The sequence below is a fragment of the Juglans microcarpa x Juglans regia genome, chromosome 6S (genome assembly GCF_004785595.1).
Source record: "Juglans microcarpa x Juglans regia isolate MS1-56 chromosome 6S, Jm3101_v1.0, whole genome shotgun sequence".
In the NCBI taxonomy this organism is placed as follows: Eukaryota; Viridiplantae; Streptophyta; class Magnoliopsida; order Fagales; family Juglandaceae; genus Juglans; species Juglans microcarpa x Juglans regia.
The window spans coordinates 5,412,062-5,437,641 of NC_054605.1; the positions used below are offsets into that span (position 1 = coordinate 5,412,062).

The following is a 25,580-nucleotide window of genomic DNA, read 5'->3' on the forward strand; positions in this document are numbered from 1 at the left end:
TGCGATGTTCTTCAAGAAAACTAATCCCTAACCCTAGATAACTGCTGCAATTTCAGAAGATTGAAAAAAGAACCAGCCCCACCCAATCAAGTCCAACCCTTTTCCAGCAATTTCAAGTAGGTGATTATTGGCACATTTGTTATCAATGGAAGCAAAGAGGTAAATATCATAATCATACCCTTACATGCATGGTTAACAATGTTTTTAAAGTATTATGTATGTATGTCCCTTTATTGAAAGCTCCCTTTTACGTACCCAGTTATAAAATGATGAAAGTGAGTTTCAATGTCATATTATTATATGTTTTATATGCATCATGATATGTTTTAAGAATGGCCATAAGAGATACATAGTACCAATGTAGTTATGGGTGGATGTGCAAGCCATGGACCTAAGCATGGTCCACCATAGTATGTTATTATAAGTTAAACGGTTCTTCTTGTGGCCATGAGCAATGGAACCAATGGACAACCCTGCACACGAGGGAGTTAAGGTGTGCTGGCCATTAGAAAGGGAAAGACAAGTTTAATGAGTTAGGCATAGTACATGTTACATGTTTATGTTAGTATAAGTATTAAGTACACACGCTTTCAAGAAAACCCTATATTTATTATATTCACTATATAGTTTACTACTTGTTGACTATTCAACTTGTTTTCGTTGTTTTTTTATTTTTTATGTTTCTAAAATGTCCAGGTAAAGAAGATATAGTGTTGACGATCTGACAGCCATGTATAGATCATGTGTCAAGGGATTTTCAGACTTAGCTAATAAGTTTATTTTTTTTTTTTTACACAAAAATATCAGTTTACATTTTCTTTCTATGTGACTGTACTTTTATGTTTTGTTCTTTGGGAAATTTTTCTTCAATAAATTCTGTATTTTTATTATGTTGAGTCTCTTTATCGAGCACAGTTACGAAGTACGTAACACTCCTAACCTATGGGAAGGGGGGGTTACAAAATTACTGCCAATTGGTTGTTGTCATCTTCAAAGGTTAATTCGGGAGGAAGTTTCAGGGAGTACTCGAGATCCTAAGGGGTAGGCAACAGTTTTTCATCCCTTGCCATATAAGACAGCAACAAACCAACACTAATGTTCCCCAGTGAAACCAAATGAAGAACATACCTGTCCTCTCATTTGTTCATACTACAAAGTACTCTCCACAAGCAAGAACTCAGAAAGCTTCGATTCAATCATGATCCAATTCATAGCAACAACAGCAAAGGAAATAACACCAGAAAGTAAAGACACAAAATCATGGTGTTCTCCGGCGAGAGTCACCGATGGACAGCCTCAAAAAGATATCCCATACTATTTTTTTTTTGGATTGGCACAGGGTGTCCAGGACCAACATCCCGACTAATTCCGGAGGTGCACAGGCCCTCAGTAAGGAGTTTCCCGCAAGTGCACCTCGGGTCCTCGGGTAATTCAAGGAGAAAATCCCCCAGTGCAATGGCCCCTAGAGATTGTTTGCAACCAAGGGGATTTGAACCTTAGACTTGGGGGGAGCATACCCCCAAGCTGAAGGCCTTTACCACTTGAGCCAACCCCTAGGGGTTGATATCCCATAATTGTTACTAGTACAGATACCATATAAGAAACCCTAGAAGAAGGGTTCGGCTAAATCATATCCCAAAGAAAGGATAATTATGAGCCAAACATAAAAACAAACTGAAAGAAACTCTTTCAAGTGGCTAAAACATGTAGATATTCAAGAACAAAAAGAATGTCTTGGGAAAAAGCTTAGAGAAGCATTGAAACACTTCAAAAATGAAAATTTAAAAATTTAAAATAAGAATTGAGTACATGCATGTTTGTAGAAATGGAGAGTCCAACATCGAGCATCTTAAAGCCAATATGCCCAAAATACAGGTATAAAAGATAAATGAAACTTACTTGAATTCACAACTACTTGATGGATAATTTCCTGCTTCTCGACATTGCTTCTTTGTTGTATTCATGAATTTATAAACCTCTTCTGACCAACCACAAGAACGTAGAAAAGAAGAGGCTTCTTGTTTGAGACTACAAAAGAATACAACAAAGAAATTTTTAAGCCAACAAAAAAGAACATTTAAAAGGCAAACATGAGTGACCTAATAGTAGGAAAGGAATTGAAATGAAAACTGGCATATAAGAACCAAAACGGAACATAATCTTTTATTAAACATTTGTCAAGTACATTTAAATAAACAAAATAATAATTAATTACAAGAATCACAGAGGAAATCTCGAAATGTGCTAACAAAATGGCCCATGCAAGACCCCAAGTGAACGAATAGGCAGAAATTCATCAGAGACAAGGTAAAACAATATAAAATGGTCCCAAGTACGACCAAATGACATATCCTCCCCCACAAGAGTGGAGGGTTAGCACATAGATCCAATCCTGAGTTACAAGAATTTCTATATATAAAAAGGTGGATCATCAACAGAGAAATCACAGCAATTGTATCAAGCAAATAATCAGACCCAAAAATATTTTCCAAACTAATATGGGTAATTGGGAAATTCAGGAGGTCCAAAGATATCAATTTGGGCCCGAACCAAATGAGGAATTGGTTCATCAATAACTCAAATAAAAAACGCATTTCTATCCTTTTATGCGACCAAAAGACTCCACTATGGTTCAATTTCAAAAACTTTCTACCCAACTCAAACTTTTGTTTCTTTCTATTTACTAATTGGTTCAGATGTAGAATCGGTTCATCAATAACTCAACCAATTGAGGAATATGAAGGAATAGCTTACTAGGAGAGCATGAAATGCATTTTAAGCAAATTAAATTCTGGACAAGATAAGCAGGTTAGATGCAATGGAGTAAGTGAATATACTTTTCTTTCAGTTCTTCATATTCTTCCTGAGAATGAGCATCCTGAGCAAAAAAAATACCACCTCTCTCCTCCTTCAATTTTCTCTTAGAGCCCGAGATTTCAAAACCACCAATTTTTTTATAAGTCTCAGCGCCACCGTTGACACGAGAAGTCCCCAGTTCAGGGTGGTTAGGCCCTCCCTTCATCACCCCAGTCCTTGTACCATTACAATCTCCGAGATCTGATTTCCCTAAGTTAATACTGCACTGACTATTGCCATTTTCACCAGTTGAAGGGAATCCTGTGCTATGCTTACTATCAGCAGCCTCAAATGTTCTGATTCTGTTAAAACCATTAACGTTTATGGTCAAAGCCACATCTTTTTCACTTTTCTCTTTATGAATGGAGTCTTTTGCATACCCATTTGTTTCCATGGGTTGACTCTTATGAAGTTCAACGTTTACATTACCAGTAGCAGAAGTTCTTTTGGAAGTAGAGTTTCCTATGCTAAACCTCATCTGTGGGCTAGAAGGCAACTTAACAACCTTAGATATGTTTGAGATATCCTGAGAAGATTGCTCAACATAAGCTTTTGTATACGCCGCTTTCTGTGGGATGGCCTTTGGGCTTTTAAATGCCTCACTGCCATTGCAATCTCTAGACTTTATTCCATTTGAAGTAAGAACAGTGCTGGCAGATGTCGGCCGTTGGTTAGTGCGAGAAAAGAAAAGAATATAGACTTTCTCTGACAAAACCTCCTGCAGGGTCGAAAGTGAGACAAACGAATCATCGCAGCAATACCACTGACCCATTGCATCCTGAACACATGGGGAATACTGATCAGCAAAAACTATTATTTCAGCTGCTTTCTTGGAAATCATTTAATGTCAAAGAGTGCAGGACATGTAAATGAGACCTTAATATAGGCATAATAGTGACCAGAGTCTTGTGAGTAGCCCGAATGCACAATAGTACCAAAGAGCTTATATTCTGGTAGTGGATCCTGAATCAGATAAATGCAAAAATTAAAAAATTAAAAAAACAACTTTAGTAATGTATCAAATTGTATAAGATAAGTATAAACTAAAAAAAATCCCATGGGACTCTAGTACAGCTAGGCATCTGCATGAACAACCTGTAAAATTTCTACCAAGCTATATACGACAGTGTTGCTCAGCAATAACTCTGCTTTCAGTTATGAGCCAGAAACTGAAGTGGCCAATATGAAAAAACATGAAATCATAAAACTGAAAAATAGAGAAATCAGAAACAATATCATCAAAGGACAAAAAGAGCCTCAACATTCCATCTGTGTGACCAATTGCTCCATTTTCTCTCGATTGGTCACGAGTCTCGCCTTTGCATTTTAAATCTCGAAGTTGTGTTTTAAATTTAGCAAATGAATTTTAAAGCAAACCGAGTATTTTAAAATCCTTGAAATATTTTAAATGTTCACAATTATTTTAAATCGGATATCTTTAGTGTTATTGGACCAAGCCTAATTTTAAAGTAAGCCTCTTTATATTTTTGGAGCCCCGAAAATAATACAGTTTTAGCTAATCATTTCATTTAAATAGTGTGCCAAGGTCTGAAGGAGATGTAGGAACCCCAAAGGTGAAGGGACTTGCCGTCACCCTAGAATCTCCAATGTGGACCATGATACCATTGGAGCAAACTAATAGATTTGTTGGAGAACCAAAGGGTTTGGCATTGGTGCCTCATGTAGATGAATGTTTAGAGTCGGGAGTGCAATTGGATACTGTGTCTGGGGATAATGCTGCTCCCCTGGTGTCTCTTCCACCAATAGCGGACTGGATTTTGCCTAAAGTTAATGAGATTCAGCAGTTTGTGGGAATTTCACATGGAGGATGTGAAGAACAATTCAATGAACTAATCGTTGCGATTGAGGCAAGCCACTCGCTTGAAGCCAAAAGTTTCAAGAAAAGCAGGGAGTTACAACATCTTTCTTAGGCAATCAACTACAACGCTAAGAGTGGTAGCTTGACTAGAGGGAAGTCTAAAGAGAGGCCATTGTGAAGACGGGGGAATCAACGGTTGGGGGTTGGGTGTTCGGGTAGAGTTTTAGTTCTACGAGAAACAAGGGTTAGGGACCGGTCTGGTGTATTTTGGGTTGTTCTTTTCACGGGCTTTTTGAGTCATTAGGGACTTTTTGGGTCATTTTGGACAAGGTGTTTTCTTGTATACATTCAATGTACTTGGTTTCTTCTTTTATATATAATATTTTTTACTCATAAAAAAAAAAAAAAATTTCTTTTGAGATGAACAATGTTTTCGTTAAATTATGCAAGCCTCTTGCCTGGCTTTAGTTACGTATATACATGACATTCCTAATTCTAGGGAAGGGGATGTGTAACAACTCAATCCTAAGATTAAGCCATAAGATAAGTTTTATGTATTTTTCATATAACTATAAATATTGTTATTATTATTTTATCAGATTTTAAATTGTTAATTTTAATAGGATTATTATCATATTGTTGTATGACCCTTCAAATTTTGCAATAACCGCTAGAGTTCTTTTGTTTTTATAAAGCCTTGTTTCTTCCTATCTCCACCTGTAAGCCTCAGTGTATATCTCCTAGTTGAATAAATTTCCTAATGGGAAAACAACTCTCAACTCCAACTTATCCAATCTCATTATCACTTACGATATCTCCATCCGCCTCATTTATAAAACTCATCCTAGACTCCCAGAAATAAACACAAAACAAATCTGGAGAAGCTGGACCTCATTCACGCACAGCACCCTTCGCTTTCACAACCCACCCTCATCGTAGCTCAACCACGAGGACACCGCACAGCACACACACGACAGTGCACCAAGAACCATCATCATCGAACCCAACAACCCACACCTTTTACCCACGGTCACAGCTTATGGAAGACGCACAAACCACCCACCACCACTTCCTCCTTCACAACCCTTGCCAATCACCGTCGAGCAACCACCGAAAAATAGAGAAACCGTAGCCCCACTGAGAGCTCCTCCATGTCGTTTCTTCCACACATAGCAAACCTCTCAACCTCTCCACTGCCACAGCTAAACTGTAAGGTTGTCCTTGCACCACCTGTCAGTCCGAGCTGCTCCTTACCACGAAAGCCAAACTCACGCACCCACACGGCACCATTCTGTTAGACCCCCATGTTGAGTTGCCTCTAGAGATGCCGCACATGCCCTAGTCATGGTGGGGACATGCACCTTGGCTAGCCCACAAGCATGCTTTGGCTCGTGGGGTGACATGCACGGGGCACCCAGCATGCATGCATGCCTTGGCCAGCGTGATGACACACACGGGGCTCCCAGCATGCAGGCCAGCGAGGTTAGTGAGCGCCTGCCCATGCGCACAATCATGCGCCGCGCACATGGACGCAGCAGCGCGCCCATGCGTGATGACACACACAGGGCTCCCAGCATGCGGGTTCCAGTGCGCAGGCCCATGCGCACGTTGATGGGCTGCGTGGCCCTACGCGCGCCCATGTGCCGCAAGGCCATGCGCAACACAGCTAGCCCACCCAGTGCGCTCGCACGCACAACCCCTACCGCACGCTAGCGAGGTTAGTGGCATGCCATCCAGCACATGGCTCCAGCCCGTGCCTTGTAGGATAGGCCAGTGGCATGCCCACCAGGCATGCCATCCAGCACATGGCTCTAGCCCATGCCTTGCAGCCTCAACGCCTAGGCCACCAGCCTGAGCCATGCAGCGCACACACATGGCTCACCATCAGCAAGCCATGCCACACCACCTAGCCATGGATCAGCCCGAAGACCACCATGCACCAACCTAGCCCACCATGGGCCATGCATGCCACGGCCAGACTTGGTCCATGCTACTATCATGTTTATTTATTTTATTTATTTATTTTGATTTATTTATTTATTTTCAATGGACCTATTAGGGGTTTCTAAATTGTATTGCTTATAAATAGGACTCCATTCACTTGCCTTAGAATCTTTTTGGCAAATTTCCAAGAGGGAAGACTATTGTTTGAGAGATCACAAACGGTGCCTTTGCACTTGGACTTTTTGGGTGAAATTCGTGAATCCTAAAGAGAGGATTACACCTTGCAATTCATTGAATAGGTGTAATTCATTTATCTTGTTTTCTTGCAACTTGGTGCAATCTGTGAATCCAAGTTGTGTTTATCAATATATGAGGTTTATTCAATTCTTGTGCAATTCGTGAATCAAGTGTTGAATTATCATTATTGTTCATTTGTTCATTTAAGTCCTTAAGTGTTTTATGCTTTTGTTCTTGAGTATTCTTCATTGTATTCTTGGTGTTCATCACATTTTTGCTCTTCCAATCCATTTAACCCTAAAAGTCGACCAACCATAGTGTTAGTCAACTTTCCATAATTGTTTGCCTCATCATCTTTGCCCTAGCCGATCATAAGATCATTGCCATCATCCAACTCAATTTCGGCAATCACTTGCCAAATTGGGAGTGACCTAGCCGCCCACACTTCTTTCCATATTGGTGTTCCTATAATTTAGGAATCCCTAGTTGACCATATCCTTTCTCAATCAATCAAACAAGTCAAACCTAGCCGCCCATCTCCAAACCCTAATTCCAAACCCTAATTGCAAACCCTAGCCGTCCATCACCACTTTCCAAACCCTAAACCCTAGTCCCAAGTGGCGCCAACCCTAGCTCCACTCTAGTGCCATGCACCCCTTTCCGCCATTGTAGCCATACACTTCATCAAACCTTTCCATCATCCCATACATCAATTCAAGCCTAAACATCTAACCTCACCTTACCAAAGTGGTCATCTTGACCACCATCGTTCGAGAATCAAGCAAGAGAGGAACGGGCTTTCGGTCATCTCAAGGAGATCCTAGGTGTGGAGATCATAGTGTTTAGGGACTTGACCGAAGTCTCTAACATTCCATCCATCACCCAAGGCGACACGACTGCCCAGAACAAGACGACGCCACCTCAAGGAAGACCGAACCAACTCAGCCACAGAACACACCGACCAACACAACCCCGTCACACCCATTCCATCCCAGTAAGCCACGGCCGTCGCCACCCTTCTCTCTCCCTCTCATTAAGCTTTGAAAGAACTCTCTCTCCCTCTCATGGCGTCGCACCACCCTGACCAGAGGAACCCAGTCACGTCGCCGGCCACTTCCAGCCACTCCAAAGTCACCGTCGCCTCAGCCTTCCCTCGGTGAGTTTCGTCCCATGTAAACGCACGCCTCTCTCCCACTTTCCCGATACCCTCTGTTTCTCTACAAATTATAAGTTGTGTTTTTAGGTTTTCAGTTTACTGAAGGTGTTAAATAAGATTACTTTTATGCCCTTTTTAATCCCTTCCCGTAGGATTGTTTCAAGTATAATTACATTTATAACCATACACTTAACTATATGTTAATTATGGAGATTATTACGTCATTTTATTTAAAGTTGAGTTGGGCTGATAATTAAGCCAAAGTTTTTACTTAACTAAATATATTAGTCATAGGCTCATTTCTATAAGAAAATGTTTAAAGAATTTGAAATGTATTTTAAAGTATACTCTTGAGCCTATTATTTTAGTTAATATTTCCCTTTGTCTATTTAGTCGGATTTTAATAAAATTATTATATTATACTTAAAAAGAAATTAAGGAATATGTTAAGAATATTTAAATGATATTAATATTTATTAGATTTCTTATAAGATTGAATAATTATCTTAAGAAATGAAATCTATTTTAAGAATTTAGGTTTTGATTATGACTTATATCCCAAGTATTATACTAAGTTATATCTTGGAAGTAAAAATATGCTATTAATATTTTAAATAATCTAAGACATCAATATTCATTGATTTTCGTGATAAACATAATATTTTCTACTATATGAATTTAATTAAGTGGGATAGTAGGACACGTTTTCCTAGACAGATTTAGTGACGTTAATATTTCGTATAGCTGACGAGCTACGAAGTGAGATTCAGAAAGCAGTGCTAAGAGATAAGTAATTTGATCACAAATTAGGATCATCATAGTTCAGCTTATATAGTTTATTATTAGCGCCAATTCTTTAACAACCATTTTTATGTACCACTAGTGTCATATGCAAACATATCATCCAACATAGCATACGATCATGTCATTCCGCATCATGTTCAGATTCAGAAATTATAATTCTGTATGTATTATGTTATGCATCTCATGCGCATAAGACACATAAGCTATCTTAAGTTCAAGTGCAAAATAAGATCAGATCAGTTAATCAAATGGTCTTTTTTTTTTTTTTGATAGGTAATAAGCAATTGTATTGATAAAGATAGGCATAGCCCAAGTACACCGGAGGTATACATATGAGTATACCAAATTAAGAACTAGAAATTGTTACAAGAAAATCATGGAAGTTGAGACCATTTAACTCTAAAACAATGGCCCACATAAATAAAGTCTTCCAAAAAAAGCTCTTAAACTCCTCCGAGGAGCGTTCATGATCCTCAAAGAATCTTCCATTCCTTTCACTCCAAATACACCAGAAAATACAAATAGGTGCCATCTTCCACACCGCTACAATCTGTGGTGTCCCTGTGATCCCTCTCCAGCTAGCTAGTAATTCCACCACTGTTCCAGGCATTACCCATGCGACTCCCAAATTGCTGAAAAAGTAAGTCCATATGTCTCTTGCAAAATCACATTGTAATAATAAATGATCTACCGTTTCTCCACTATTTCTGCACATACAGCACCAATCCATAATTATGAGTCCACGCCTTCTTAAGTTGTCCATGGTTAGTATCTTCCCTAAAGCTGCTGTCCAAACAAAGAACGCAGCCTTGGGAGGTGTTTTACTCCTCCATATGTTCTTTCAAGGAAAATAGGGTCTATCCTGAGCTGAAAGAATGTAATAAAAAGAGTGTACCGAAAATTTCCCGTTCTTGGAAAGCCTCCATTCCATCATGTTGTCAGCTGGACCCACGGTAGTGATGTTATATAATAAGCTGAAAAAATCCACCAGCTCACTCACTTCCCAATCTTGTGCCTCCCTAGTGAGATTAATGTTCCACTCCTGTGAACCTTGTCTAACCACCCTCACATCAGCCACCATAGCTTCCTTTTCTCTTGCAATTCTGAAAATGTTAGGATAAGCATTTTTGAAGGCCATATCTCCCACCCACACATCATTCCAAAAGCTGATTCTACTGCCCTCCCCCAAACACAACCTAGTATTATTCGAGAAAGTCCCCTCCCCTCATTAGAACACCAACCCCCCCCCCTTGCACACCCATACTTCGCATCAATTACCCCTTTCCATAAGGCTTCCCTCTCATGCTTATAACGCCACAACCATTTTCCTAGTAGAGCCTTATTAAAGAATCTAACATTGTGAACCCCCAACCCACCAACGCTCAAGGGAGTACATACTTTATCCCATCCAACTAAGTGAAATTTAAACTCATCCCCTAGTCCACTCCACAAAAAGTCACGTTGGAGTTTCTTAATTCTGGATGCAATGCTTATCGGGAGGGGAAATAAAGACAAGAAGTATGTGGGAAGGTTAGATAGCATGCTCTTGATAAGTGTGATCTTTCCCCCTTTCAATAAGTATAACCTTTTCCACCGGGCCAGCCTACGCTCTAGTTTCTCTAACACCTCCTCCCAAATTGTCTTGGCTTTAAAATTTGCACCCAACGGAAGACCAAGACACTTTAACGGCAACGAGGAGACCACACATCCCAATAAGCTGGCCAACCCACTAATATTTCTCACCGCACCCACTGCAACCATCTCCGTTTTAGCAAGATTGATCTTTAACCCGAAAACCGCTTCAAAACAAAGTAAGATAGCTTTTAGAGATTGAATATGTCCTGCATTATCCTCACAAAACAGCAACGTATCATCAGCAAACAAAAGATGAGAAATATTGATGGAGCCATGGTTAGAAGCCCCCGCTGAAAAACTGAAGAAAAACCCCCCCGCTACAGCCGCCGACACCATTCTACTAAGTGCCTCCATCACGAGGACGAATAAGAGTGGTGAAAGTGGATCTCCTTGTTGTAGTCCTCGTGAGCTATTAAAGAAGCCCACCGGGTCACCATTTACCAAAACCGAAAAGCAAGCCGTTGACACAATGCATTATCCACCCCTTCCATCTTTCCCCGAATCCACATCTACCTAACAAATAAACCAGAAAATCCCAATTGACGTGGTCATAGGCCTTCTCCATGTCCAACTTACATAAAATACCTGGTACCCCCGACTTAAGCCTGTTGTCTAGACATTCATTGGCTACAAGAACTGAATCTTGTATTTGTCTACCTCTCACAAATGCATTTTGAGACTTAGAAATAATCTTATCCATTACTATGCTCATCCTATTGGCAAGTACCTTGGCTATTATCTTGTATATGCTGCCCACAAGACTAATCGGCCTGAAATCTTGCACCTCTATGGCACCCACCTTTTTAGAGACAAGTGCAATAAAAGTAGCGTTTAAACTTTTCTCAAATTTTCCAAACGAGAAAAATTCCTGAAACACCTGCATGATATCTCCTCCCACCACCTCCCAGCAAGTTTGAAAAAATGCCATAGTTTAAAGCCTTTTGGACCTGGCGCTTTGTCCTTGTTCATTTTTCTGACGACGAGTCGTACCTCTTCCTCTTCAAATGGTCTCTCCAACGAAGTCATGCTGTTTTGATCAATGGCCTCAAAAACTAGACCATCCACTTTTGGCCTCCATTCATGGGGTTCTGTCAACAATCGTTCGAAATGTACAGCAACATGATCTTTAACTACGGCTTGATCTGAGGATATACCTTCATCTACTATCATGGACTCTATGGCATTAAACCTCCTATGTGAGTTTGCAACTCGATGAAAGAATTTTGTGCATCTATCCCCCTCCTTGAGCCACAAAGCTCTTGACTTTTGCCTCCACGAGATCTCTTCCACTAATATTTCCACCAGTGCCTAACCAGTTCCACAAACCCTTCCGTCTTTAACCACATATTCTCAAATTTAAAAGGTTTTCTCCCCCCTGGAATTCCTCCACAATCTAACATTATAGGAAAGTGATCAGAACATACCCGTGGAAGTCTCTTTTAGCATACATCTGGAAATTGCGCTTCCCATAAGGGAGATATGAGGAATCTGTCTAGCCTTGACCAAGCTTGGTTATTAGACCACGTATAATCACCTCCCATAAGAGGAAGGTCCATAAGTTCTAGCTCAGATATTAAGTCAGAAAATTCCACCATTGCGTGATTATTTCTCCCATCCCCGGATCTTTCACTGGAAAACCTTGTCACATTAAAATCTCCACCAATGCACCAAGGAACCTCCCAACAAGAACATAAACCAGCCAGCTCATCCCAAAGCAAACGTCTTTTGCTATCTAAGTTAGGCCCATACACCCCAGCAAAGGCCCATACAAAACCATCTATAGTATTTTTTTAAAAACATCCCACCGAGTATTCTCCCACAAATTCTTCCATATTCTCCACCACCCTTTTGTCCCACATAACCAATATACCACCCGAAGCCCCCTGCGAAGGTAAGTATGACCATCCTACATATTGACAACTCCAAATACTCCGTATGGTTTTTCTTGTAATAAGCTTCGGCTTCGTTTTTTGCAAACAAATAATGTCCATCTTCCATTGTCTTAATAAGGATCTTATTTGGAGGCGTTTGTTAATCTCATTCAACCCCCTTACATTCCATATCAGAATTTTTTGCTTCATTTAACAACCATACCAGCCCTCCCTTTATTCCTACCACGACTTGCACTCCCCTCCTTATTGTCATAATTAATAGACCAATCCAGCCGCTGCAAATCTCTATTTCTTTTTGGCCTTGCTTCCTGTTGATAACGGCCTGCCTCAATGGCTGTTAACAATGCCCTAAACTGATCTGCATATCCCACGCAAGAAATCCCCACACAACTCTGTAATTCTTCCACCTTTTCCATAACCCAATCTGCAGGTAAAGGATGCATAATTCTTATCGGAGAGGGATCCTCCCCTGCAGGCTCTTCAGTCTCAGATTCAGCATTGAATAAAACCAAGGAGCCTTCACCTTCCCCCTCCCTCTGCTCCTTCTCCTTTACAATCACCAGTGTTCCCATATCTTCACTATCAGACCCTTTCTCACCCTCCCTCCGCGTGTTCTGTATTGGCCCGAGATTCTCTGGTTCTTCAGTCTCGGACTCATGTGGTATTTCACCAGCATGATCCCTTCCTTCATCTCCTACCTTACTTCCCAAAAATTCCCCCTCTTCCATTTCCAGCTCCTGCAAAACCACCACAGGCCCAATCGGCTTACTATTTTTTTTTCATCTTCCTCCGGCGACGGCATCGGCTCTGACACGCGACCGGATGACTCCCCACGGGACAGCGACACTTTCTGTGTAAGTGGTGGCTCCGTCATGTGCGGAGACGCCGTCGTGTGAAGCCCCCCCGTAACGCCGATATCATTTCGGCTTTTGGGCCTTCCTCCTCAACCGGGCCTTCCAACTGCCCAACTCCCTTCCCCTTCAACACCCCTCCAACAGGCCTTACTCTTGACCCAAGCCCACCCCAGCCCACGCCATTATCAATTAATGATCCACACTGTTTTACTTCCTGCCCCCTACCCTCCACTCCGCACCGTTTCTTTCCCTCCTCTTTATCCTCCTCTATATACCGAATTAAGCCAAACATCTGCCTCTGCAACTCTCCCACTTGAGCCTGCATCTCTGCCAGCACCCGAAGTATTTCTTCCTTATTTGGGCAAATAGCTCCCCTGCCATCGACCCCTCTACGCTGTACCTCTGCAAAAATGGCAACCTCACGCCTGCTAGGGTTAGCAACAGGCATCGGTTTGGGTTTCTGTAAAGCCTCCTTTAACGACTGCGACGAAGGTTGAGCTACCAACGTCGCTGCCATCTTCATTGAGGCCACTCCAACGTGACGGCCTCCTCTGCCCTCCTCCTTCAAAACCTCCACCATTTTCCTCCACCCCTTCCCCTCTCGACCTTCAGGAATGATAATGCAGTTGCGCCGGCCCCCCTGTTTGTATTCCACCAGGGCCATGAAAACCCCTTGTGCATTGGAGCTTCTATGAGCTATGAAGCCCCTATCACCTTTTCTGTGTGCTGAGTAAAAACCCTTTCTCCCTGACTTTAAGCAATCCTCCAGTGCTTTTGTGAACCACCATGCCGTGGCTAACTCCAGATGAAGATTCTTAACCCACTTCCATACCCTCTCAGTGATATGCACCCATCTTCCCTTCCTTACTACCTCAAAATTTTTAAAATCAATACTAACAACATTCAACGTACCCATGTTCTTTCCCACACTTTCTAGAATCACACACTCAGTCTCCCATGAACAGAGGTGAAAAAGTGTACTCAAATGGTCATTTAGATGCATGGTACCAATGCAATTCAGTTTCAGGGTGGATGTGCAAGCCACGGACTCAAGCGTGATCCACCATAGTATGCCAAAATACTATCAACGACTCTCCTAGCGGCCAAGGGACGTGGGGCCAGTGCACAACCTCACACACAGGGTTAAGTGTGTTGGCCAGTCAGATCAGTCAGTTAATTCAGATAAATCAAGTCATGCATAGCATAAGCATCAGTATGTACAGTCATGGTTTTAAGCTCTCAGCATGAAAGTTTTTATGAAAACCTTATGTTTATTATGTATAGTTTATTTCATATTTTTTTAACCATCCAGGGGAGGATGATGAACACAAGTAGGCAGGCCAGGATTAGAAGGAGCAATTGATTTAGTTTTAGATCTTCTAGAATAAAATTGTTTTCATGACATAAATTTTATTCAGTTTATTCGTTTAATATTTTTGGAAGACATTTTATCAGACATTTTTTCTAAAAAATAAATCATAATTTCATTTATTAAATATGAGATCTCTTGCCGAGTTTATTTTATGAAAAACATGTGACACTCCTAACCTACAGGAAATGGGTGTTATAGGATGTTACAGCACAATAGCTCTCAGTTGGCAACGGTGTGGAGGATGATTCCTTTGTGTTTAATGTGGTGTTTATGGAAGGAAAAGAATGAGAGGTGCTTCAACGACAAGGAGCAAACTGTTGAGGATATCTAGAAATTGTTTGTATCTTCTTTGCTGCAGTGGTTTCAGCTATTGTTCTTAAGGAAGGGAAAGCTCATGAGTTTTTGTTTTTTTCTTTCAGGTTTCTAGAATGTAATTAGGTGCTTCTTTTGCATATTTCCCTTGTACATGGGTTTCGCCTAGTTTCATTCAATAAAGTTCTTACTTATCAAAAAAAAAAATGAACATCCACAGACTAGGGTTTTTCATGAAGTGCTGCCCATGATTTTTATTAATCAAATTTGGGATTGTTTTAATGTTTATGGAATCTTGTTAGTAGTCATATCCGGCTCACATGATGTTTAAGTTAGTAGCATTCCCAAGCCTATTGGGAAGGGGATGTTACAACTTTCATTAACTCAATACATTAGCTTCAATGTGTAACCACTTGTAAAAACCCATTAGCAATAGATCACTCTAACGTTGTGAGGAAAGAGGAGGAGTCCGATGAGGATGGTATTGAGTTTGAAGCATCTATGTATGTGTGAGAGAGAGACAGGGGGGAGAAAGCTAAAAAAATCTCGAACCATATAAACAATAGAAGCCACACTATTTCAAGCCATTGCCCAATATAAGAGGGGCATTAAAAGTGATATAAATATACCATTGCTATGAAAATGGAAAGAACAAAAAGGAAAGAAAGATGATGTATAAATGCATGAAATGTAACCCCTAGGAATTGGCTCAAGTGGTAAGGGCTTTGATCTTAGTGGTTTGCCCCCTCCAGGTCTAAGGTTCGAACCCTTAGGTGCAAACAATTTCTTGTGGTGACACCCCATTGGTGAAAAGCCGATTATCTACATGATCCGTGTGATGGGATGCATTGCATGGGTCCAAGATTAAACAAGATTAAAGACATGTTGCATTTGTACAGTCTTTGGGATTTGTTTAACGGGATTAAAGACATGTTTTTAAAGTTTTTTGTCATATGATATAATGTGCAATGGCTCCGTAGCTAAAAGGCGAGTGCAACCATATTGTATGGTCCACAGGGATAAGCTCACTCGAGTACACTAGAGTTTAACAAGTGATGTTCATATCCTAAGAGATCACCCCTGGATGCCGAAGCAACTAAACTCATTGGTCACATGAATGGAGTTGGGGTCCTTTTAATAGCCAACATACTTAGAACTCTATTTACTTTATGACATATTTACTTATTGTGTATTCAATTATCATTTTATTTTTCTGTTTAAACTACTTGGATACCATCAAAGATAATTTGTATAGACCGCAGAATCTAGAGTTGAAGTCATTCCTAGAGAGACCATTTAAAGTGCTTGCAGCAAGTAGACTTTATTTTTAGTACGCTATTTTGGTTTTTAACAATTATTTGGTTCTTTATCTGATCTTGTAAAGACATTGATAAAGATTTTTTTTGGTTTTGGGTTTACACAATTCTTCGATCTTTGCACTAGGGCATGAATGATATGAGGCATCCTATTCTTAATGGAAGTGGTTGTTACATGATCAATGTGATGACATATCTCTTATGGCTTGCAGCTTTGCAAAATTTTCTTTTTTTAATAAGGAAGAAAAGAGCATCATGAAGTGTTCTCACTATTATTTTTCCAATTGGCTAGGTTGTAATTCTTATCAAAGCCTGTGAATGATGATATATATCTTCTACACCTTGGAAAATTCAATCAGGTCACTGTGTGTCAGCTTGTGTAAATATTATCAAACATAGAACCAAATAACGTTTATCAAAGCCCGTGAATGATGATATATATCTTCTACGCCTTGGAAAATTCAATCAGTTCACTGTGTGTCAGTTTGTGCAGATATTATCAAACTTAGAATCTAATAACTTCTTTTTATCGGTAAACAAGTTTTTATTGATCAAAAGAGTAGGCAAAAGCCCAAGTATACAGGAAAACTTATAATCTAATGACTAAGAATAAATTACATTTTTAGCAACCATTTGGCATCTGGATGAACTTCATTAAAAATAGAACTAAAACATACCCGGCTTGCCTTACACATGAAACTGGAAAGCACCAAAACCTCTTCAAATGCAATGGCCTTATCAATCTTAGCACCAAGTATGCCCTCAAATCTCTGCCAGCAAAATCCATCAGCGTCAGCTTCACTAGAAAGCAATGAAACCTATTGTTACCAAGGTACTATTTTAATCCATTTTTTAAAAATAGACCCACCTTGAGCTGGATTACAAGGACGTTGGGGGCTTGAAGTATAGACATTTGCTTCCTTGCTACCACCAGTTTCTTACATCTAAACAAGCATAAGTTCCTTCAACGATAATGATAACAATATTTTTTGATAGGTCACAAACAAAGGAAATCGCCATTTGAATTTTGGAAGAGTGACTTACTTGTCGCACTTGTACTTATTGTTGTCATCCAAAACCTCGGGTTGAAAGAACTTATGTAATGCCTCTTTAAGTGAATTACTAAGCAAAACATCAAGACTAATATCCATTATCTCATCATCCTTATTCGACTCGTTGCCACAAGAAAGACACTTCACCTGGCTCTGCAACGCACCCCCAAAGATCTCTTTCACCACAGTAGTTGTAGCACCAGTCGCAGTGGAAGTACTTTGCTCGCCTCCCTTTGAGTTGGAACGCCGCAGCTGCAGCTTCTTCAAGCGGAGGCATGTGTTGTGGCAGGCGTCGATCACATAGCGCAGGAACTCGTGCGCGTCCTCCTGTCGGCCGCACCGGAAGTGCTCGGCAAAAATGCGGAGACAGCTCTGGATCTTTAAGGGCGCGTCAGGGGTTTGATCCACGCTCAGAGAGCGCACAATCCGCTTCTCCAGAATGCAAAACGGACAGTCGCGCGTCAAATCGCCTGCGCGAAAATTGAGACGAATAAAGAAGAAGGCCAGGAAATTAGGGCAAAGGGAGGAAAAGAAGAAAGTAGTGCATACAGAGAGAGGAGTGCTGGCATTTGAGACAGAAATTAGCGAGGGGAGGGGTGTAGGTGAGGCACTGGAGGACGCTGTTGAGATAGCAGGAGTTGCCGAGGTTCTTGAGCCCTATAGGGGGGCCGTTCTTGCGCTTCTGACTGAGTAAACTCGGCTGCCAACTCATTTGCAATTGCAAGGCCATCAAAGAAGACCACCTGCCACCTCCGTTTCCTGTGACGCATCGGACGGTTTCGTCTCTAAAGTACAAGTGCCCCAACGCCACCAGAACCACCACAATTGCATGACTCTCCCTGTCTGCCTTCTCGGGCGCCTTATAATAAAGCAAATCCAATCAAATCGAATGAGATAAATGAATTGGACTCCCTCGTAACCCGCGGGTACAGTACGTTTTCAAAAGGAAAACTCGAGGGAAAGGGGAAGAATATCTCAGAGAAGAAGAAGCGCCACCGTGCTTGCAAAACCCCCAAATCCAAATCGCTCCCTCTCACTCAGATTTTGCGAGGGTACATAGTTCACCTCTCATCTTTCCCTCTCTCCTGTCCTTTTGGGCTGGTACGGTACTTAATTACTACCTCTTTATCTATTTTATTATTATTTTATAAACAAAAAAAATTATTTATGAATCTTTTTATTATTATAAAATATAACAATTTCAATATCATTGATGTTAATAACGTATAGACAGGATAATAATATAATATCTAGATTAATAATAATAATAATAATAATAACAGATGATATAACCGACTATATACAAGATATAACAATTATGAAAGATAAAAATCATAATTGATAAATTTGATTTCATTAAAAACATAATACTTGTAAAGTAATGCTACGGAACAGCCCCTGCTCACGGCTGATCCGCAGCACACCTTATGTGTCCCAATTTTTTTTTTTCTAAAAACTCGTTTCTCTCTTCTCACTCGTTTCTCATTCTCCTCCCGTTTCTCTCTTCTCACTTGTTTCCCTCTCTCCTTCTCGTTTCTCACTTCTCACCTGTGTCCCCATCGCAGCCCAGATCCACCGCCGGCACCGATTCGGCCTCCCATCGCAGCCACCGACCACCACCACCGAGCCCGTCCTCCTTCCCCAGCCCAAGGCCCGTAGCTCCTCCGCACGCACACCCATAGCCCAACCCCACGCACCCACGTTGCGGCTCACATTCCGCCACCTACAGCCGAGTGTCGCCGCCCACGAGCACGCCGGACGTCCACTCCTCGGCCATACCCTCCTTACCCAACCCACACGAACTACTCACACCGACCGTTTCTCTCTCCCTTACATGCCCTCTCCCTCATGGGTAATCCCTCCCTCACAGCCAAATCTCCACCGCCGGACTACCCACTGACTAGCGCCATCTCGACAATCATTGACACCTCAACAGTCGACGCCCGAGGATGGGCGAGGGGCGAGAGGCCTTGGTGAGGGGGGAGGTCTTGGGCGATATGGGTGAGTTTTGAATGAGAGGGAAGTGGATTTTGTTGTGGGTGTTTTTGGTCATTTTACTATGGTGTGTTTTAGATGATTCCAAATAGTGGGCTGATGCCAATACTTTTTCATACTTATAAGGAGATTAATTCTCAAAGGAATTTGAGGCAAAAAATATGAAAAAATTTTTACAAAGAGATTTTTCGGAAGTTAGGATTAAGAGAAGGAAATAGCTTCATTTGAGATTTTTTTGAATGTCTTCTTTGTTTACAAACTTCATTTTATAGACACTAAAAAGTAACTTTATACACAATAATCTGATAATAAACGTCTAAAGTTATTTTTCCTCATGCGTTGGCAGATAATGGATGAGTGGAATCAATAATGCTTCTGAGTGGAGTCAAACAGTAATTTGATAATAGACACCTAAAGTTGTTTGTCTTCATGCGTCGGCAGATAATAGATAAGTGGCACCAATAATGCTTCATTTCTCGGTCTTATTGCGATTCAATAGATCGAACAATATTAGCTAGAAGATTGCAAGCAAAACGAACAAGAAATAAACACTCAATCATGAAAATATTAAAAATAAAATAACTTAGAATATAAATTGTATGTTCAATCCTAGACTACATCAAAGTTATAGAAAATAAAATTAGTTTATAATGAAACTAAAAAGAAAAAGAATAAAACTATAATTCTTCGTTAGAGTCGATTGATGAAGCATGTGGCTCTTGCCTCTGCTCTCCCGATTTGCCTCCTTGAAAGAAACTTAAATATTAAACTCTGGACTATTGGCCTCTAAAACTTTGACTCTCCTATCCATCCCACAAGTCAAGATTAAATAAATGTCAAAACTTCAAATGCGGAAGCATGATAAATGCGGCTACAATCTAGTCTAAAAATCTGAAAAATAATTTCTAAAGTTAGATGTTAACATAAAAGAAAATTATCCCAATAATAACGAGATTGTTCTAAAATGGAAGATTCAGTGATATGTGACTTGAATTTTGGAACTTGGGATGATTTGGTGGTCACCAAATTTATTGCGGAACTCGAGAGGGTTCCATCGGATAAATGTCGTGTGTGCTGAATATACTAATCTCCTCAGCTATCGAGAGGAAAGACTATTTGCCTACCAAGGGGTAAGTCTTCTTGCCATTTGGCGAGACACATCTCTTTGCTGCGCACGGGATAAGGTTCCTCGCCCAAATCTCCTACTCTCTCTTCATATCTAGTTGTCTTTCGTTAGTCTGGATGCGTAGTTTTTTCTTTTATACCAAAATGCTCTCCTTTTGTACTAAATTTTATCATTCTTTCAAATCTAAAAAATATATAGAAATAAAATAAAATCAATAGAATTGAAGGAAAACTGACACTTTTCATAACTAAAAGAGTAATAAAAATCAAATAAAAATTACACTTATGAATGTTCATAATCAAAAGGGTTCAAAAATTGGTATATACAAAACTTCCCTTAAACTTTTCAAAATTGCCATTGAAGCCCTAAATTTTCACTATTTACAATCGAGCCCCAAAATTCATCAAATCTCATAAACCTCATATTTTCTATGTTCTAAAATCATCTATGCCTTTATAATTTCAAAATTAAAGTTACAACTATGCCAAACATACCCAACCAGTGGTATCCATCTCCTAAGGCTTATATGTGATTTTAAGCTTAAAACCTCTATGGATGCATGTGTTCGAATTCATAAAGTGGAAACTATGATTATAACCTTAGGGAACACTTAAAAACTTAGATTTAGGTCATAAAAATTCATACCAACACTTAAGCACTTGATTAAGGCCAAAACATCATTAAACCATCCACTAAACATATGAATGATGTTTCTAGCTTTTCTTTTAGCAAGAAATGTTTAACTAAATCATGCATTTCCATTCTTATCCCAATCACAAGGCTTTTTCTAAATGTTCATTATTCAAGCCTAGGCAACTTAAGCAAACTCCACAAATTAAACTTAAATCAAGTAAAATCAATGCATGCCAGATGATGAACACAATATATGAATTTATGACCTATCAGAACATGCTTTCAACCTCAAATTTAAATCTTCGAAGTTTATTCCAAGACTTTAGTGAATCATATAAAATCATATTAAGATATACCATGGCTAAACATTCAACTCAAAAGTAATTTTTCATTCAATACTCCCACATTGACCCGATTTGCATATAGCATGGTAGTCCTCAATAAAACACAATTAAAACTTCATTCTCATGCCATAAATTAAAGCCTAACATGCTATGCTAATACTAAACAAAGGATAAGGCAAGGTTACTTACAAAAAGAGTGGCCTTGAGCTCTCAACACAACCTCACTTCAAGAACTCTCTCAAACACGCTCGGTTTCACTATTTCTTCACACTAAGAAGGGATGGCTCTTAAGATGTAACACCCCACCTAATTCACCATTAAGATTAATCCTTAAATGCTCTAGATTAAGTTTTTAATTTTATGTTATTACTAACATCAATGTTGATAGTGAGGTTAGCCTTAACCTTGGCACTTAATATCATTAAGCAAATGATTAGAGAAGCAAGCTCATTAGTGAATTTAGTGAGGCTTTTAGGACCTTAGAACATTCATGGGCCTAGCCCAAGAAGCCTTGAACCAAGCTCTTAGGGATTCAAGACTTAGTAGCTAGCTTTGGCCCAAGCTTAAGGCCTTTGGGCCAAACTTGGTGTAGAGCTGACCCATGGCCCAATTAGGCCAAGTCAAGCCGTTTCAAGCCCATCTTAGTGGATCTTGAGGTCTCATTTTAACTCTCAAAATCCGGAAACGAGGTCCCCTTTCATTCAAGCCCAAAAGCCCACAAGTTATCAACCCACACACTTGGCCCTTTTTAGCCCACAAGGCCCAAAGCCATGTTTGTGTTTATTTTACTATTCAAGTTGAAAGCCCAATACACCATAAGCCCATATCATACCCTAAATGCCTAAATTAAGTTTTGAAAGTTGGCTTAAACTATTAATCAACATACACGAGATTAGTGATCTTTAAGCCATGTTTTGAAACTTAATTTCATCTTAATCTTTTCTTAACCTTTTAATCCAAAATTTTCGTGATTTATTATTTCATTCCATCATAATTAGACCTTACTAATACCTTAGACAAACCTCCCCACATGTCATTAAGGGAAATGACATATCAAACCCCAAATCCACATCAATCGGTTATTGTGTATGCCTTTGAGTACTTGGACTGTTTTACCCTTAGGACTAATATTTTTGTGCCATTTTCTCAATGGTAATATGGTCCTTAGACACCTCATGAGACCCCTTCAAACCCAGAATAAGCCTTGGATGAAATTGGTTCCACAAACCAAACCAAGAAGCCAAACCGATTACACCTTAGTCTAGTTTGAGTTGGAACCGGTTGGGTTGAGATTTAACCATTTGCCTTCGTTGAGCCACCACCCCACACCACCTCCATCGCCATCCAATTCCCAAGAGGTCTCATGACCATCATGAGAAATTTGACTAAGATTTTCCCACCTAAAACCATTGAAAACCAAAGTTCAAGTCTACTAAGTGAAACCACTTGAATTTGCCGGTTTGCATGGGTGGTTTGCTTGACTTTTTTTTCATTTGAACCATGCCCCACGACCTGGACACCCCTACAGGACCATTTTAGCCATAGTAAGGAGAAAATCATGGTGGTTTCAGGCCACTATTCCCCCTGCACAAGGTGACATTAGCCCATGGAAGCTAGCTAGAAAAAATTCAGACTTGTGCACCGCCCACTTCACCTAATCACATTGCACCAAAGCAATGTCTCCTCCCCTCTTGAAGCCTATAAATACCTCCCTCGCTTCCTAATTTCCTCCACACCTCAGTTCCAAGCTTCCTCTTGAGTCTTGAGAGCAGTTCTTTCCCTTAGAGAGCAATTGAGTGAAACTGAGTGAGTTTTGGAGAGTTCTTGAGTGTTTTTGAGCAAGGTTGTCTTGAGAGCTTTGAAAGCCATGAAGTTTGTAAATTTTCTTGCTCTTGATCTTAGTTTGCATGTCAAGCTTTGTTTTCAAGTGTTGGTACGAGATTTGGTTGAGTTTTGAGAAGATTATCATGCTTAGTTTAAAACCGGGTCATTAAAGGATGGTTTGAATGTTTAAATGATTTTAAGTGGAAATTTAGCTATGGAATGTCTTAAGTATGATTTGATATGATTTATTATTGTCTTAGAATGATTATGGAAGGTCTAATTCTTGATTAAAAGTATGCCATGATAGACTTTAAATCTTATTTTGATCATCAAGCATATATTGGTTTTAAATAAATTGGAGATTAAGGATTTCTTAGCTATGATTAAGTGTTGGGATGAGCTTGATTATAAAATATTTAGCCTCCATCATGTCATTAAAGACTTTAGTGATTGTTTGTGATTAAAGAAAATATCATATGCATGCATTCATAAGGATCAATAGTTGAAAACACACTTAGGTATCAACTAGAGTGCATGCCACGAGTTCAGACTGTTTGAGAAAGTTCCACTTTTATTTTTAAAAATCTAAGGGTATAGATGGTTTTATAATGCCAAAAATAAGAAGCCCATGAAATTTGGTTAAATTTGGAGTTCGTTTGCAATTAGTAAAAAATTAGGGCTTTAGCGGTAATTTTTGAAAGTTTGGAGATATTTTTGTAAATACCCATTTTTATAAACCTCATCCATATTAGTATTAATCTTAGCTTAGTGCGCAGTTGATTTTAGTTGCACAGTTGATTTCAACTACTACGACTTTTTTTCGACTTCTCAGGAAATTTGTAAGTTAGCCTCTAACTTACACCTTGATAGATTATTTATGAATTGTTGATAAATATTTCATTCATATTTCAATTATCATTTTGCGCATAAAATATCATGTTATATGATACATTGAGTACATACTAACATGACACGTAATATTTTTCACCACTTTTACATATTACATCTATAAATGTGATATGAACCCGCTGGAATGAATTCCGTTGAACCCACAATCAATTTGAAAACTCCCCAAGAAAGCCAAAAATCAAGTCAAGGATGGAGAATCTAGACCCGATGAGAACCCGTTTCAAGAACCTAGATTATATTAAAATCTAGACCCGTTGAAGAACCCGTCTCAAGAACCCAGATTACAAAGGAGGAACGCCACAAAGGTTGTGATTTACCTTTGATAAGTTCAAGAGTTCAATCAAGAACAAGAGGAGAAAACTCAACTCACAAATAAAATTCAATATTGTCTGATCTTCAAATGAGGCTACAAGGAGTATTTAAACTAAACCTAATTAAAATCCTAGCCAAAATAAAGCCCCCTTTTACCCAAAATGCCCCTGATGAACAGTGTCACGCTACAGTACCGCGGCTACAGTACGGCTACAGTAATGCTACAGTACCTCTTAAAACCCTAATTCCTAAAAGTAACTTTCCAAGTAAGCCCTTGGCCAAAATACAAGGCCTTCTTGAAAACTCTAGTTCATTGAAAATAAGACGTGTGGGCCAAACATCTTCAAGCCCACTTATTCTAAACTAATAAAATAAATCATTTAACCAAATTTGAAGTCTCAAATAACAATAGGCCCTATCTCTAAGCCATGTCTTCCACAGTTTGAATCAAGTGGATCAAAGCTGGTTCTCCTTCTTTCAAGCCCATCTTGAGTGTTGGGCTCTTGCTAGCTTCATCCCAAGTGGATTGCACCAATACGTGCATTGCTTCCTTGATCTTCTTGGTCCTTGATCTTGTAATTGGCCCATCTGGAATTTGCAAATGATCTTTAAGACTAGGCCCACCTTGGTTCCCATCATTCCCCCTCTCCTCAAAATGATTCGACCTCGAATCTCCACCTGGATCAAAAGGAAAAATATTAGTAACGTTGAAAATAGCAAAAACTTGATACTTACTTGAAAGATCTACTTCACGTGTATTTTCATTAATTTTCTCGAGAAATTGAAAATGTTCATCCAAGCTACTCCTATCATCAACAAGCAAAGCCATCAGAGGTAAATGAGTAAGTGGATTAAAACCATAAACAACCTCAAATGGAGAATAAGAAATAGTAGTATGCAAGGTTTTATATGCACACTCTAATAAGGGCAAATGATACTCCCGCAAATGTTCATGTAGCAATTCAATGAATGGCAAAAGATACTCCCACAAACGTTCATGAAACACACCTGAAGTTTTTCTTACACCACTCCAATTATATGCAAACTCAATGAATGGCAAGTAATACTTCCACAAATGTTCATGCAACATTTTGAAAGTCTTCCTTACACCAAAGTTACCCAACAAACCACCATGTCTATCGCACACAAGCAACTTAAGCATAAAACTAGTTGGCACACAAAATCTAT

General features: G+C 39.7%; 1 protein-coding gene and 1 long non-coding RNA gene across 4 annotated transcripts in view; one reads left to right on the forward strand and one right to left on the reverse strand.

The window, feature by feature from the left end:
• The window catches only part of LOC121236854 (ubiquitin carboxyl-terminal hydrolase 25), a 33,719-nt gene extending 15,368 nt beyond the window's left edge, over positions 1-18,351 (reverse strand). For 2 of the 3 annotated variants that reach the window (XR_005934820.1, XM_041133335.1), the window contains exons 1-7: positions 17,799-18,351; positions 17,242-17,719; positions 17,066-17,141; positions 16,875-16,967; positions 3,733-3,819; positions 2,838-3,634; positions 1,900-2,028 (exon numbers count right to left, since the gene is read on the reverse strand). Coding sequence is in view for 2 of the 3 variants with exons in the window: in XM_041133335.1 (XP_040989269.1) it covers positions 1,900-2,028; positions 2,838-3,634; positions 3,733-3,819; positions 16,875-16,967; positions 17,066-17,141; positions 17,242-17,719; positions 17,799-17,979 (1,841 nt within the window). In the remaining variant the exon portion in view is untranslated. The remainder of the gene's footprint in view (positions 1-1,899; positions 2,029-2,837; positions 3,635-3,732; positions 3,820-16,874; positions 16,968-17,065; positions 17,142-17,241; positions 17,720-17,798) is intronic. The other variant, XM_041133336.1, reaches the window with a different exon arrangement.
• On the forward strand, positions 3,860-6,954 carry LOC121236855. Its single transcript, XR_005934821.1, has 3 exons — positions 3,860-3,871; positions 5,352-5,358; positions 6,786-6,954. It is a non-coding gene; the product is annotated as an uncharacterized LOC121236855 (long non-coding RNA).
• Positions 18,352-25,580: the final 7,229 nt, after the last annotated feature.